The 14787-nt window shown below is 41.4% G+C and overlaps 1 protein-coding gene across 1 annotated transcript in view; it reads left to right on the top strand.

Annotated features, from left to right (window-relative positions):
- Positions 1 to 14787, top strand: part of TRAF3IP3 (TRAF3 interacting protein 3) — a gene marked incomplete in the record, with an annotated part of 485039 nt that overhangs the window by 116588 nt on the left and 353664 nt on the right. The window contains 1 exon segment of the mRNA XM_053706644.1: positions 13776 to 13871. Within this exon segment, the coding sequence (XP_053562619.1) occupies positions 13776 to 13871 (96 nt within the window).

Below are 14787 nucleotides of genomic sequence, written 5' to 3'. Positions count from 1 at the left end.
TATGGCTTAGATCATGGTCAGCTGACGTGACTTCAAAATCTAAGCTACTTAACATTCCCTTCAAGGGGCAGACCCTATTCGGGCCTGGTTTGAAGGAGATTATTGCTGATATCACTGGAGGAAAAGGTCATGCCCTTCCTCAGGACAGGTCCAAATCTAGGGCCAAACAGTCTAATTTTCGTGCCTTTCGAAACTTCAAGGCAGGTGTGGCATCAACTTCCTCTAATGCAAACAAGAGGGAACTTTTGCTCAATCCAAGACGGTCTGGAGACCAATCCAGACCTGGAAAAAAGGTAAGCAGGCCAAAAAGCCTGCTGCTGCCTCTAAGACAGCATGAAGGAACAGCCCCCTATCCGGTAACGGATCTAGTAGGGGGCAGACTTTCACTCTTCGCCCAGGCGTGGGCAAGAGATGTTCAGGATCCCTGGGCGTTGGAAATTATATCCCAGGGATATCTCCTGGACTTCAAAGCTTCCCCCCCAAAAGGGAGATTTCACCTTTCACAATTATCTGCAAACCAGATAAAGAGAGAGGCATTCTTACACTGTGTACGAGACCTCCTAGTTTTGGGAGTGATCCATCCAGTCCCAAAGGAGGAACAGGGACAGGGTTTTTACTCAAATCTGTTTGTGGTTCCCAAAAAAGAGGGAACCTTCAGACCAATTTTGGATCTAAAGATCTTAAACAAATTCCTCAAAGTTCCATCATTCAAGATGGAAACTATTCGTACCATCCTACCAATGATCCAGGAGGGTCAATATATGACTACAGTGGATCTAAAGGATGCTTATCTTCACATTCCGATACACAAAGATCATCATCGGTTTTTCAGGTTTGCCTTTCTAGACAGGCATTACCAGTTTGTAGCTCTTCCCTTTGGATTAGCTACAGCCCCAAGAATCTTTACAAAGGTTTTAGGGTCGCTTCTGGCGGTCCTAAGGCCGCGGGGCATAGCAGTAGCCCCTTATTTAGACGATATCCTGATACAGGCGTCAAACTTCCAAATTGCCAAGTCTCATACGGACGTAGTACTGGCATTTCTGAGGTTGCATGGGTGGAAAGTGAACGAGGAAAAGAGTTCTCTATCCCCACTCACAAGAGTTTCCTTTCTATTCTTTCTGTAGAAATGAAAATTTACCTGACGGAGTCCAGTTTATCAAAGCTTCTAAATTTCTGCCGGATTTTTCATTCCATTCCGCGCCCTTCGGTGGCTCAGTGTATGGAAGTAATCGGCTTAATGGTAGCGGCAATGGACATAGTGCCGTTTGCACGCTTACATCTCAGACCGCTGCAACTATGCATGCTCAGTCAGTGGAACGGGGATTACACAGATTTGTCCCCTCAACTGAATTTGGACCAAGAGACCAGGGATTCTCTTCTCTGTTGGCTATCTTGGGTCCATCTGTCCAAAGGTATGACCTTTCGCAGGCCAGATTGGACAATTGTAACAACAGATGCCAGCCTTCTAGGTTGGGGTGCAGTCTGGAATTCCCTGAAGTCTCAGGGATCGTGGACTCAGGAGGAGTCTCTCCTTCCAATAAATATTCTGGAACTAAGAGCGATATTCAATGCTCTTCAGGCTTGGCCTCAGTTAGCAACTCTGAGGTACATCAGATTTCAGTCGGACAACATCACGACTGTAGCTTACATCAACCATCAAGGGGGAACAAGAAGTTCCCTAGCGATGTTAGAAGTTTCAAAAATAATTCGCTGGGCAGAGATTCACTCTTGCCACCTATCAGCTATCCATATCCAACTGGGAGGCGGATTTTCTAAGTCGTCATACTTTTCATCCGGGAGAGTGGGAACTTCATCCAGAGGTTTTTGCACAACTGATTCATCGTTGGGGCAAACCAGAACTGGATCTCATGGCGTCTCGCCAGAACGCCAAGCTTCCGTGTTACGGATCCAGGTCCAGGGATCCCAAGGCGACACTGATAGATGCTCTAGCAGCGCCCTGGTCTTTCAACCTGGCTTATGTGTTTCCACCGTTTCCTCTGCTCCCTCGACTGATTGCCAAGATCAAGCAGGAGAGAGCATCGGTGATTCTGATAGCACCTGCATAGCCACGCAGGACCTGGTATGCAGATCTAGTGGACATGTCATCCTTTCCACCATGGTCTCTGCCTTTGAGACAGGACCTTCTACTTCAGGGTCCTTTCAACCATCCAAATATAATTTCTCTGAGGCTGACTGCCTGGAGATTGATCGCTTGATTTTATCAAAGCGTGGCTTCTCCGAGTCAGTTATTGATACCTTAATACAGGCACGAAAGCCTGTCACCAGGAAAATTTAACATAAGATATGGTGTAAATATCTTTATTGGTGTGAATCCAAGGGTTACTCATGGAGTAAGGTCAGGATTCCCAGGATATTATCTTTTCTCCAAGAAGGTTTGGAAAAAGGATTGTCAGCTAGTTCCTTAAAGGGACAGATTTCTGCTCTGTCTATTCTTTTGCACAAGCGTCTGGCAGATGTTCCAGACGTTCAGGCATTTTGTCAGGCTTTAGTTAGAATCAAGCCTGTGTTTAAACATGTTGCTCCACCATGGAGCTTAAATTTGGTTCTTAAGGTTCTTCAAGGAGTTCCGTTTGAACCTCTTCATTCCATAGATATCAAACTTTTATCTTGGAAAGTTCTTTTTTCGGTAGCTATTTCCTCGGCTCGTAGAGTCTCTGAGCTATCTGCCTTATAATGTGATTCTCCTTATCTGATTTTTCATACAGATAAGGTAGTCCTGCGTACCAAACCTGGGTTCTTACCTAAGGTGGTATCTAACAAGAATATCAATCAAGAGATTGTTGTTCCATCCTTGTGTCCTAATCCTTCTTCGAAGAAGGAACGTCTATTACACAATCTTGACGTGGTCCGTGCTTTAAAGTTTTACTTACAAGCTACTAAAGATTTTCGTCAAACATCTGCTTTGTTTGTTGTCTACTCTGGACAGAGGACAGGTCAAAAGGCTTCGGCAACCTCTCTTTCTTTTTGGCTAAGAAGCATAATCCGCTTAGCCTATGAGACTGCTGGACAGCAGCCTCCTGAAAGGATTTCAGCTCATTCCACTAGAGCTGTGGCTTACACTTGGGCCTTTAAAAATGAGGCTTCTGTTGAACAGATTTGCAAGGCGGCGACTTGGTCTTCGCTTCATACTTTTTCAAAATTTTACAAATTTGATACTTTTGCTTCTTCGGAGGCTATATTTGGGAGAAAGGTTTTACAGGCAGTGGTTCCTTCCATTTAAGTACCTGCCTTGTCCCTCCCTTCATCCGTGTACTTTAGCTTTGGTATTGGTATCCCACAAGTAATGGATGATCCGTGGACTGGATACACCTTACAAGAGAAAACACAATGTATGCTTACCTGATAAATTTATTTCTCTTGTGGTGTATCCAGTCCACGGCCCGCCCTGTCATTTTAAGGCAGGTAAATTTTAAATTTAAACTACAGTAACCACTGCACCCTATGGTTCCTCCTTTCTCGGCTTGTTTTCGGTCGAATGACTGGCTATGACAGTTAGGGGAGGAGCTATATTACAGCTCTGCTGTGGGTGTCCTCTTGCAACTTCCTGTTGGGAATGAGAATATCCCACAAGTAATGGATGATCCGTGGACTGGATACACCACAAGAGAAATAAATTTATCAGGTAAGCATAAATTGTGTTTTCTCAACAGCCAGTACTGGGCCTTGATAGCCCTCCTGGTGGGCCACGACCTGAAATGCCCCCACTGCGAGCTATGGATCTCCACATAAATACTGGGCAGTCCTGTCAGAATGCGTGTGCACTGTGCACATATAGCGGAAGACAGTGTGGGACTAAGAGCAGATAGGACTGGACATGGGCACTGCAATTAAAGGGAGAGTCGACACTAAATATTTTTTTTGTTTAAAAAGATAGATAATACCTTTACTACTAATTCCACAGCTTTACACAAATAACATTGTTATATTAATTGTTATATTAATGTATAACATTTAAACCTCTAAATTTCTAAGCCACTACAGATAGCCTCTTATCACATGCTTTTTTATTTGCTTTTCACAACCAGAGCCTGTTAGTTCATGTGTTCATGGCCGTGAAGTTGTAGATAGATAATAAATAAATAAATAAATAGCCGTGTGATAAGGGGGCTGTCAGAAGAGGCTTAGATACAAGGTAATCACAGAGGTAAAAAAAGTATATTAATATAACCGTGTTGGCTGTGCAAAACTGGGGAATGGGTAATAAAGGGATTATCTGTTTTTTTTAAACAATAAACATTTTGGAGTTCACTGTCCCTTTTATATATATATATATATATACATACATACACACAGGGCCCTGGACACATCAGGCAAAAATTTACCGGGCCTTGAGTTCATTTCAGTTGAGAACCACTGATCTACAAAACATTTATGCAAAAAAAAATCTAGTGTACAATCTCCCTGTGAGTGCAGTTTTTCTCACTTTTAAGCTAGTCCTTTATATACTTGAATAACGTCCTTTTTTCTTATGCAGAACCTTCTTTGATTAAATCTAATTATCGATTACTTAAGGTAAGCTCCTCAATACAGCTGTGAGTTTTCTGGATTGGAGTGCTGAATTAGGCGTTTCAAGGAGTGCTAGAAGTTTGGACTCTTTAGAGATAGCTAAATAGGGGGTGCTCTAATAAGGAATACTCTGATAACAATAGATGTATCAATTGTAATGTTAATAGTAACAAATCTATGTTAATCAAGATGAAAAATAAAGCAAACCAACTGTATAGTATATATGATAGAGACAAAAAAGTCTATAGATGTAATAAGTCCCAATACATATCCAAACCAGAGGAAATATGGGATATAATGGTCAATGGATGTAGTCTGTAAGTAGATATCAGCAGCAGCACTCTCCTCACATCAGCTAGGCAGGACATCTAAACAGAAAAATAAAGAGAACAAAGAGAGGCGCTTGTGTGTACCAGTAGATACAATGGATAGACGTAAGATCACCCACAACAGGGTACTCACATTTAGTAGGAGCACTCAGACAGTGCTATTAGGCGCAGACTGGGTACTCAACAGCAACCCAGTTTGCTGATACTTCCAGCGTGTCACCAGGAACACCTTGAGCTCTCCCTTCTCAGACAGGATAACAGGATGCCAGAAAAGGCAGCTTCACAGATCAGGCAAATGATGATGGATATATCAGGGACTCCCACTCCAAGCAGGAACAATCCCAGTATAGATGATTGGTGGAAGGTGATGTGGTTAGTAGTAATGATCAGTAGCAGTTCCAATATCAATAAAAAATGGATTTATTAAAATATTAAAAAATGAAAAGCAGGAACAAAAGGAAGGGGTGTACATATACCCTCCTAATTTACATGTGACGCGTTTCTCAGCGGTAAGGTTTCTGGCGGTAATGTTTCCAATTATCTTCTTGGAGTTCCGAGTCTTCAGTCATGACTCCTCCTACACAAAGAAATTGTCATTATGGACAGTCACCTGGCTATGCTAGAGGTATTCTAAATCTGTTTTGGGTATAGCAGATTCAGTGTTCTCTTTCAGATGTTCTCTTTCCAGAAGTGTAGAACTGGGAAGTGGATTTATCAGCAGTTTTCTGTTCTCAGGGGAGTAGTCTCTCAGGGATTTGCCGGATATATTCATATGTTTTTCCACTTGAACTGTGACCTTCCAGGTACTGTACCAGATACAGGGACTCAAATGTACAAATGATAGATGCCTTTGAAAGCCCGTGGAATTTCTTGTCTAACTCATCTATTTTTATTTCATTTGATTTTCTTCCAAGAGTTGTTGTTTCTTGAATCAGGAGTCTGCTTCAGTAATCCTTATAGCTCCAGCTTGAACCTGAATAGGACCTGGTATACTGACCTGGTTCATATGAGCAGTTGCAGCCCTAATTTCTAACTTGTGTCTCAGGGCTGATATATTGCAAGTCAAGACAGCAGTTCTTGGTTCAATACCTAAGTAAATGTATTAATATAATGGCATGGAGATTGAACTCCTAATTCTGAGACATAGCATTTTCTCGGATTGGGTTAAGTCTTCCTCTGGAACTAGGAAACCAGTTTCCCAAAGATTTTTCCACAAGTTTTGATTTTATTTCTTTGAGTGGTGCTTTTCAGAGGTTTTTTTTCTTGGCATTTCTTTGATACGTTGGATTCTTCAGTTTTTGCTAGGTGGTCTTGACAAGGGATTGTTAGTTAGTTTCTTAAAGGGCCAAAATTGTGGATTTTTTCAGTTCTTTTACATAAGAATTTAGCCAGTCTTTCAAATGTTTAAATCCTTGTTCACGATTTGAATAGAATTAAGCCAGTTGTTAGACCTATTCTTCCTCCTTAGAATTGTATTTAGTTATTCTCTTCTCCAAGTACCTCCCTTGAACCTATGTTCAGCATAGTTTTTAATATTTTGTCCTGGAGGTTCTTTTTATTATTTTTATCTCAGCTAGGAGAGTTTCTAAATTCTCTGCTTTTCTGTAATTCTCCCTTTTTTTCTTGGTTATCATAAGGATAAGACTGTTCTTCTTACTTACCCAGTATGTTTTTCTCTAAAAAAAATTCTGCAGAAAATTTCAAACAATAATTGTTATACCTTCTCTGAATCCTCTAGAGCAGTGATGGCTATCCTTGGCACCCCAGATGTTTCAGGACTACATTTCCCATGATGCTTAGGCACTCTGCAGTCTAGTTGAGCATCATGGGAAATGTAGTTCCGAAACATCTAGGGTGCCAAGGTTAGCCATCACTGCTCTGGAGCGTTGCATATATTTCTTAAAGGTAATAAGGATTCTAAACAAAGTTCAGTTTGTTTGTTCTCTATTCTGGTTTACGTACAGGCAAGAAGGCTACTGGGCAGCTCTAGCTTCTGGTTAAATCAAGTTATTTTTAGAACTTCTTGGTGGCAGGGAAGTCTCCTCCAGTTCAGTTGCTACTTTCTGGGTTGTCCTAAATTATGCATCCATATGAGCGGCTTTGTAAATCTGCAACATGTCTTCTCTGCACACATTCTTTAAAGATTTTATGTTTTTGCTTTTTTTGCAAACAGCTATTGGCAAGAAACTCCTTCAGGCCACAGGTTCTGGCAAACTAGGAACTGCCTTAATATGGACTCTCAGCTTGGGTATTAAATCCCACATTATGTAATTCCAATGGACTCAATTATCATACGAAAGAAAACAAAATTTATACTTACCTGAAAATTATTTTCTTTTGGGATAAGAGTCCATAGGCCCCTCTGTTTCAAATTTTTGGCAACAGTTATAATTTACACCTCTGTAGTCCCTGCTTTTGTCTTGCCTACATATTTATTTCCTTTTCTCTCATCAGCTATACGTTACACTGAGGAGAGAGAGGAGGTGGTTAGGAATGAAATCTCTTGTGTGGGCACTTGGCCTCCTAGTGGCGGGAAGTATATCCCACATATTATTGAATTCCTATGGACTCTTAGCATCCTGAAAGAAAATAATTTATCAGGTAAGCATAAATTTTGTTTTTCGTACAAGAAAAACAAATACTTATTTCATTCCCGGAAGTGGGTATCTTCAGGGCAATCTTCAAACTAAAGATAATTTCTCTTGTAAGGTGTATCCAGTCCACGGATCATCCATTACTTGTGGGATATTCTCATTCCCAACAGGAAGTTGCAAGAGGACACCCACAGCAGAGCTGTTATATAGCTCCTCCCCTAACTGCCATACCCAGTCATTCTCTTGCAACTCTCAACACACATGGAGGTAGTAAGAGAGAGTGGTGAACTATAGTTAGTTTTTTATCTTCAATCAAAAGTTTGTTATTTTAAATGGTACCGGAGTTGTACTATTTTATCCCAGGCAGTAAATAGAAGAAGAATCTGCCTGAGTTTTCTATGATCTTAGCAGGTTGTAACTAAGATCCATTGCTGTTCTCACATATGTCTGAGGAGAGAGGTAACTTCAGCGGGAGAATGGCGTGCAGGTTACTCTGCTATGAGGTATGTGCAGTTACAATTTTTTCTAGAAATGGAAAATGCTAGAAAATGCTGCTGATACCGGATTAATGTAAGTTAAGCCTGAATACAGTGATTTAATAGCGACTGGTATCATGCTTACTCTCAGGGGTAATACCCTTATAAAATTGCAATATAAAACATTTGCTGGCATGTTTAATCGTTTTTATATATACTTTGGTGATAAAACTTTATTGGGGCCTAGTTTTTTCCACATGGCTGGCTTAAATTTTGCCTAGAAACAGTTTCCTGAGGCTTTCCACTGTTGTAGTATAAAAGTTACAGTTGGTGCAGTTAAAATTACAAACTGTGACATCCAGCTTCCCTCAGGAGTCCCCTGTATGCTATAGGACATCTCTAAAGGGCTCAAAGGCTTTCCAAAGTTGTTTATTGGGGAAGGTAGGGCCACAGCAGGCTGTGGCAGTTTGTTGTCTGTTAAAAAACGTCTATCGTTTTTTTTTTTTTTTTTTTTTATCCGTTTTTTTAATTAAGGGGTTAATCATCCATTTGCAAGTGGGTGCAATTATTACATACACTGTAAAAATTTTGTTTCATTTAATGCCTTTTTTCACTGTTTTTCAAATTTTGACAAAATTTGTTTCTCTTAAAGGCACAGTACCGTTTTTTATTTTTGCTTGTTAACTTGATTTAAAGTGTTTTCCAAGCTTGCTAGTCTCATTGCTAGTCTGTACAAACATGTCTGACATAGAGGAAACTCCTTGTTCATTATGTTTAAAAGCCATGGTGGAACCCCCTCTTAGAATGTGTACCAAATGTACTGATTTCACTTTAAGCAATAAAGATCATATTCTGTCTTTAAAAAAAAAAAAAAAAATTATCACCAGAGGAATCTGACGAGGGGGAAGTTATACCGACTAACTCTCCCCACGTGTCAGATCCTTTGACTCCCGCTCAAGGGACTCACGCTCAAATGGCGCCAAGTACATCTAGGGCGCCCATATCGATTACTTTACAAGACATGGCGGCAGTCATGGATAATACACTGTCAGCGGTATTAGCCAGACTACCTGAATTTAGAGGTAAGCGAGATAGCTCTGGGGTTAGACGAAATGCAGAGCATACTGACGCTTTAAGAACCATGTCTGATACTGCCTCACAATATGCAGAAGCTGAGGAAGGAGAGCTTCAGTCTGTGGGTGATGTTTCTGACTCAGGAAAGATGATGCAACCTGATTCTGATATTTCTACATTTAAATTTAAGCTTGAACACCTCCGCGTGTTTCTCTGAGGTTTTAGCTGCTCTGAATGACTGTGATACAATTGCAGTGCCAGAGAAATTGTGTAGACTGGATAAATACTATGCAGTGCCGGTGTGTACTGATGTTTTTCCAATACCTAAAAGGTTTACAGAAATTATTAATAAGGAATGGGATAGACCAGGTGTGACGTTCTCTTCCCCTCCTATTTTTAGAAAAATGTTTCCAATAGACGCCACCACACGGGACTTATGACAGACAGTTCCTAAGGTGGAGAGAGCAGTTTCTACTTTAGCAAAGTATACTACTATCCCTGTCGAGGACAGTTGTGCTTTTTTAGATCCAATGGATAAAAAATTAGAAGGTTACCTTAAGAAAATGTTTATTCAATAAGGTTTTATCCTACAGCCCCATGCATGCATTGCTCCTGTCACTGCTGCTGCGGCATTCTGGTTTGAGTCTCTGGAAGAGGCTTTACAGGTAGAGACTCCATTGGATGACATACTTGGCAAGCTTAGAGCACTTAAGCTAGCCAATTCCTTTGTTTTCTGATGCCATTGTTCATTTGACTAAACTAACGGCTAAGAATTCTGGTTTTGCTATACAGGCGCGCAGGGTGCTATGGCTTAAATCATGGTCAGCTGACGTGACTTCAAAATCTAAGCTGCTTAACATTCCCTTCAAGGGGCAGACCCTATTCGGGCCTGGTTTGAAGGAGATTATTGCTGATATCACTGGAGGAAAAGGTCATGCCCTTCCTCAGGACAGGTCCAAATCAAGGGCCAAACAGTCTAATTTTCGTGCCTTTCGAAACTTCAAGGCAAGTGCGGCATCAACTTCCTCTAATGCAAACAAGAGGGAACTTTTGCTCAGTCCAAGACGGTCTGGAGACCAAACCAGACCTGGGACAAAGGTAAGCAGGCCAAAAAGCCTGCTGCTGCCTCTAAGACAGCATGAAGGAACGGCCCCCTATCCGGTAACAGATCTAGTAGGGGGCAGACTTTCGCTCTTCGCCCAGGCGTGGGCAAGAGATGTCCAGGATCCCTGGGTGTTGGAAATTATATCCCAGGGATATCTTCTGGACTTCAAAGCTTCCCCCCCAAAAGGGAGATTTCACCTTTCACAATTATCTGCAAACCTGATAAAGAGAGAGGCATTCTTACACTGTGTACGAGACCTCCTAGTTATGGGAGTGATCCATCCAGTTCCAAAGGAGGAACAGGGACAGAGTTTTTACTCAAATCTGTTTGTGGTTCCCAAAAAAGAGGGAACCTTCAGACCAATTTTGGATCTAAAGATCTTAAACAAATTCCTCAGAGTTCCATCATTCAAGATGGAAACTATTCGTACCATCCTACCTATGATCCAGGAGGGTCAATATATGACTACAGTGGATTTAAAGGATGCTTATCTTCACATTCCGATAACAAAGATCATCATCGGTTTCTCAGGTTTGCCTTTCTAGACAGGCATTACCAGTTTGTAGCTCTTCCCTTTGGATTAGCTACAGCCCCAAGAATCTTTACAAAGGTTCTAGGGTCGCTTCTGGCGGTCCTAAGGCCGCGGGGCATAGCAGTGGCCCTTATTTAGAAGACATCCTGATACAGGCGTCAAGCTTCCAAATTGCCAAGTCTCATACGGACGTAGTACTGGCATTTCTGAGATCGCATGGGTGGAAAGTGAACGAGGAAAAGAGTTCTCTATCCCCACTCACAAGAGTTTCCTTCCTAGGGACTCTGATAGATTCTGTAGAAATGAAAATTTACCTGACGGAGTCCAGGTTATCAAAGCTTCTAAATTCCTGCCGTGTTCTTCATTCCATTCCGCTCCCTTCCGTGGCTCAGTGCATGGAAGTAATCGGCTTAATGGTAGCGGCAATGGACATAGTGCCGTTTGCACGCCTACATCTCAGACCGCTGCAACTATGCATGCTCAGTCAGTGGAACGGCTATTATACAGATTTGTCCCCTCTACTAAATCTGGATCAAGAGACCAGGGATTCTCTTCTCTGGTGGCTATCTCGGGTCCATCTGTCCAAAGGTATGACCTTTCGCAGGCCAGATTGGACAATTGTAACAGATGCCAGCCTTCTAGGTTGGGGTGCAGTCTGGAACTCCCTGAAGGCTCAGGGATCGTGGACTCAGGAGGAGACACTCCTTCCAATAAATATTCTGGAAGAGCGATATTCAATGCTCTTCAGGCTTGGCCTCAGTTAGCAACTCTGAGGTACATCAGATTTCAGTCGGACAACATTACGACTGTGGCTTACATCAACCATCAAGGGGGAACAAGAAGTTCCCTAGCGATGTTAGAAGTCTCAAAGATAATTCGCTGGGCAGAGACTCACTCTTGCCACCTATCAGCTATCCATATCCCAGGTGTAGAGAACTGGGAGGCGGATTTTTTAAGTCATCAGACTTTTCATCCGGGAGAGTGGGAACTCCATCCGGAGGTGTTTGCACAATTGATTCATTGTTGGGGCAAACCAGAACTGGATCTCATGGCGTCTCGCTAGAACGCCAAGCTTCCTTGTTACGGATCCAGGTCCAGGGATCCCAAGGGGACGCTAATAGATGCTCTAGCAGTGCCTTGGTCTTTCAACCTGGCTTATGTGTTTCCACCGTTTCCTCTGCTCCCTCGACTGATTGCCAAGGTCAAGCAGGAGAGAGCATCAGTGATTTTGATAGCGCCTGCGTGGTCACGCAGGACCTGGTATGCAGATCTGGTGGACATGTCATCCTTTCCACCATGGACTCTGCCTCTGAGACAGGACCTTCTACTTTAGGGTCCTTTCAACCATCCAAATCTAATTTCTCTGAGACTGACTGCCTGGAGATTGAACGCTTGATTTTATCAAAGCGTGGCTTCTCCGAGTCAGTCATTGATACCTTAATACAGGCACGAAAGCCTGTCACCAGGAAAATTTATCATAAAATATGGCGTACATATCTTTATTGGTGTGAATCCAAGGGTTAGGATTCCCAGGATATTATCGTTTCTCCAAGATGGTTTGGAAAAAGGATTGTCAGCTAGTTCCTTAAAAGGACAGATTTCTGCTCTGTCTATTCTTTTGCACAAGCGTCTGGCAGATGTTCCAGACGTTCAGGCATTTTGTCAGGCTTTGGTTAGAATCAAGCCTGTGTTTAAACCTGTTGCTCCCCCATGGAGCGTAAATTTGGTTCTTAAGGTTCTTCAAGGAGTTCCGTTTGAACCTCCTCTATCCATAGATATCAAACTTTTATCTTGGAAAGTTCTGTTTTTGGTAGCTATTTCCTCGGCTCGTAGAGTCTCCGAGTTATCTGCTTTACAATGTGATTCTCCTTATCTGATCTTCCATACGTATAAGGTAGTTCTGCGTACCAAACCTGGGTTTTTACCTAAGGTGGTAGCTAACAAGAATATCAATCAAGAGATTGTTGTTCCATCCTTGTGTCCTAATCCTTCTTCAAAGAAGGAACATCTATTACACAATCTGGACGTGGTTCATGCTTTAAAGTTTTACTTACAAGCTACTAAAGATTTTTGTCAAACATCTGCTTTGTTTGTTGTCTACTCTGGACAGAGGAGAGGTCAAAAGGCTTTGGCAACCTCTCTTTCTTTTTGGCTAAGAAGCATAATCCGCTTAGCCTATGAGACTGCTGGCCAGCAGCCTCCTGAAAGGATTACAGCTCATTCCACTAGAGCTGTGGCTTCCACTTGGGCCTTTAAAAATGAGGCTTCTGTTGAACAGATTTGCAAGGCGGTGACTTGGTCTTCGCTTCATACTTTTTCAAAATTCTACAAATTTGATACTTTTGCTTCTTCGGAGGCTATTTTTGGGAGAAAGGTTTTACAGGCAGTGGTACCTTCCGTTTAAGTACCTGCCTTGTCCCTCCCTTCATCCGTGTACTTTAGCTTTGGTATTGGTATCCCACAAGTAATGGATGATCCGTGGACTGGATACACCTTACAAGAGAAAACACAATTTATGCTTACCTGATAAATTTATTTCTCTTGTGGTGTATCCAGTCCACGGCCCGCCCTGTCATTTTAAGGCAGGTAATTTTTTCATTTAAACTACAGTCACCACTGCACCCTATGGTTTCTCCTTTCTCTGCGTGTTTTCGGTCGAATGACTGGATATGGCAGTTAGGGGAGGAGCTATATAACAGCTCTGCTGTGGGTGTCCTCTTGCAACTTCCTGTTGGGAATGAGAATATCCCACAAGTAATGGATGATCCGTGGACTGGATACACCACAAGAGAAATAAATTTATCAGGTAAGCATAAATTGTGTTTTTGTAAAAAAATAAAGTTTAAATAAATAAAGTCTGTAACCTAGGTTTTCAAAATGATGCAAATTTCTCAAATCAGCTTTTTCATTTGCAGCATCTTGCAAACCTAAGCTACAAATTTAGCATTTTGGCCTAGCTAGTTAGTGTAGGTCAAACACCATATTTTTTTTTTTACGCAAAAGCAAGAGGTTATTCATGTACCTTAAAGTTTAGTTTGTGTGACCCGTGGTAGTACTCTGTAAATATTAAACAAGGCAGTGTTACATGATTAACGGTAAATCTCTAATATTGATATCTCCTGATACTATTCTCTGCAGGAAGCACTTCAGAGGGAGAAGAAACTGAAAAAGAAGCTGTGTGCCTTGCAGGAGCTTGTTAATGCACTAATGCAAATGTCAGAGAAAACCTGGCGGGTGAGGTTTATACTATTTTTGCTGATAGAAAAATGTAGCATTAATATGTAAAGTTATGATATTATTCTGGTCAAGTAGACTACAAAAGTGCTTGCTTCAAAAGAGGAGCCTCCACAGTGAAAATAAAAAACAATATCGTTATTAATGCATATAGTTTAAAGTCCACATAATTACTCTCTTATAATTACTATTCTTAAAAGCTCTACCTAAAGATGTAGTTTGTGTTCTCACAAGGAGCCCAATGATCTAAAGTTCTCTGCTCTGGTGAGATTATCTAAGAACCGTACTGTGAGATTCTTACAAAAAAAATAAAAAAATTAGGAAAGCAAATTTTTGCTCCATAGCTTTTCATCTCACTATGCCTGGTTTAGAATGTGAAGGAGAGAAACCTACAAGATAATGCTTAAAAAAAAAAAAAGCCCCAAAGAATTTATATATCAAACAGCGAACTTAAAAAAATACACCTGAAAGAAATCAAAGCTATTTTGTAAATGACTTTATAGTATCCTCTGCCAATGCCTGTTTAAAGGAACAATAAGCACCTTGTAATTACAAGACATTTCTGTTGTCTTGGTATATATTAGCCATGTCATAAAGTGGAACAAATAAAGGGGACTTTCAGTCATGAAGTATAAAATACTTTGTGCTGAAAGTTCCTTTATTTGTCTGAACAGTTCGCCGCACTGACGGCCTCAGGCAGCCCATTGCAGAACACTATTTTCCTCTGAGGTGACTTTTCCACCTCTTAGCAAATAACGTGCTAGCTATCCAGCATGGTTCCAGCTGGCCCACATGGCTATTGGTTCTTATCATGTTAAAGCCAATAAACAACAGAAATATAGCAGACTTAGGGGTATATTTATCATAGTGCGAGCAGACATGATACGATGTAGCGCCAGTTTTTACAGCAGTTCGC

Source organism: Bombina bombina, chromosome 3 (assembly GCF_027579735.1).
Source record: "Bombina bombina isolate aBomBom1 chromosome 3, aBomBom1.pri, whole genome shotgun sequence".
Classification (NCBI taxonomy): domain Eukaryota; kingdom Metazoa; phylum Chordata; class Amphibia; order Anura; family Bombinatoridae; genus Bombina; species Bombina bombina.
Note: the sequence above shows the minus strand (reverse complement) of the source record. Positions and strands in the feature narration are given on the sequence as shown.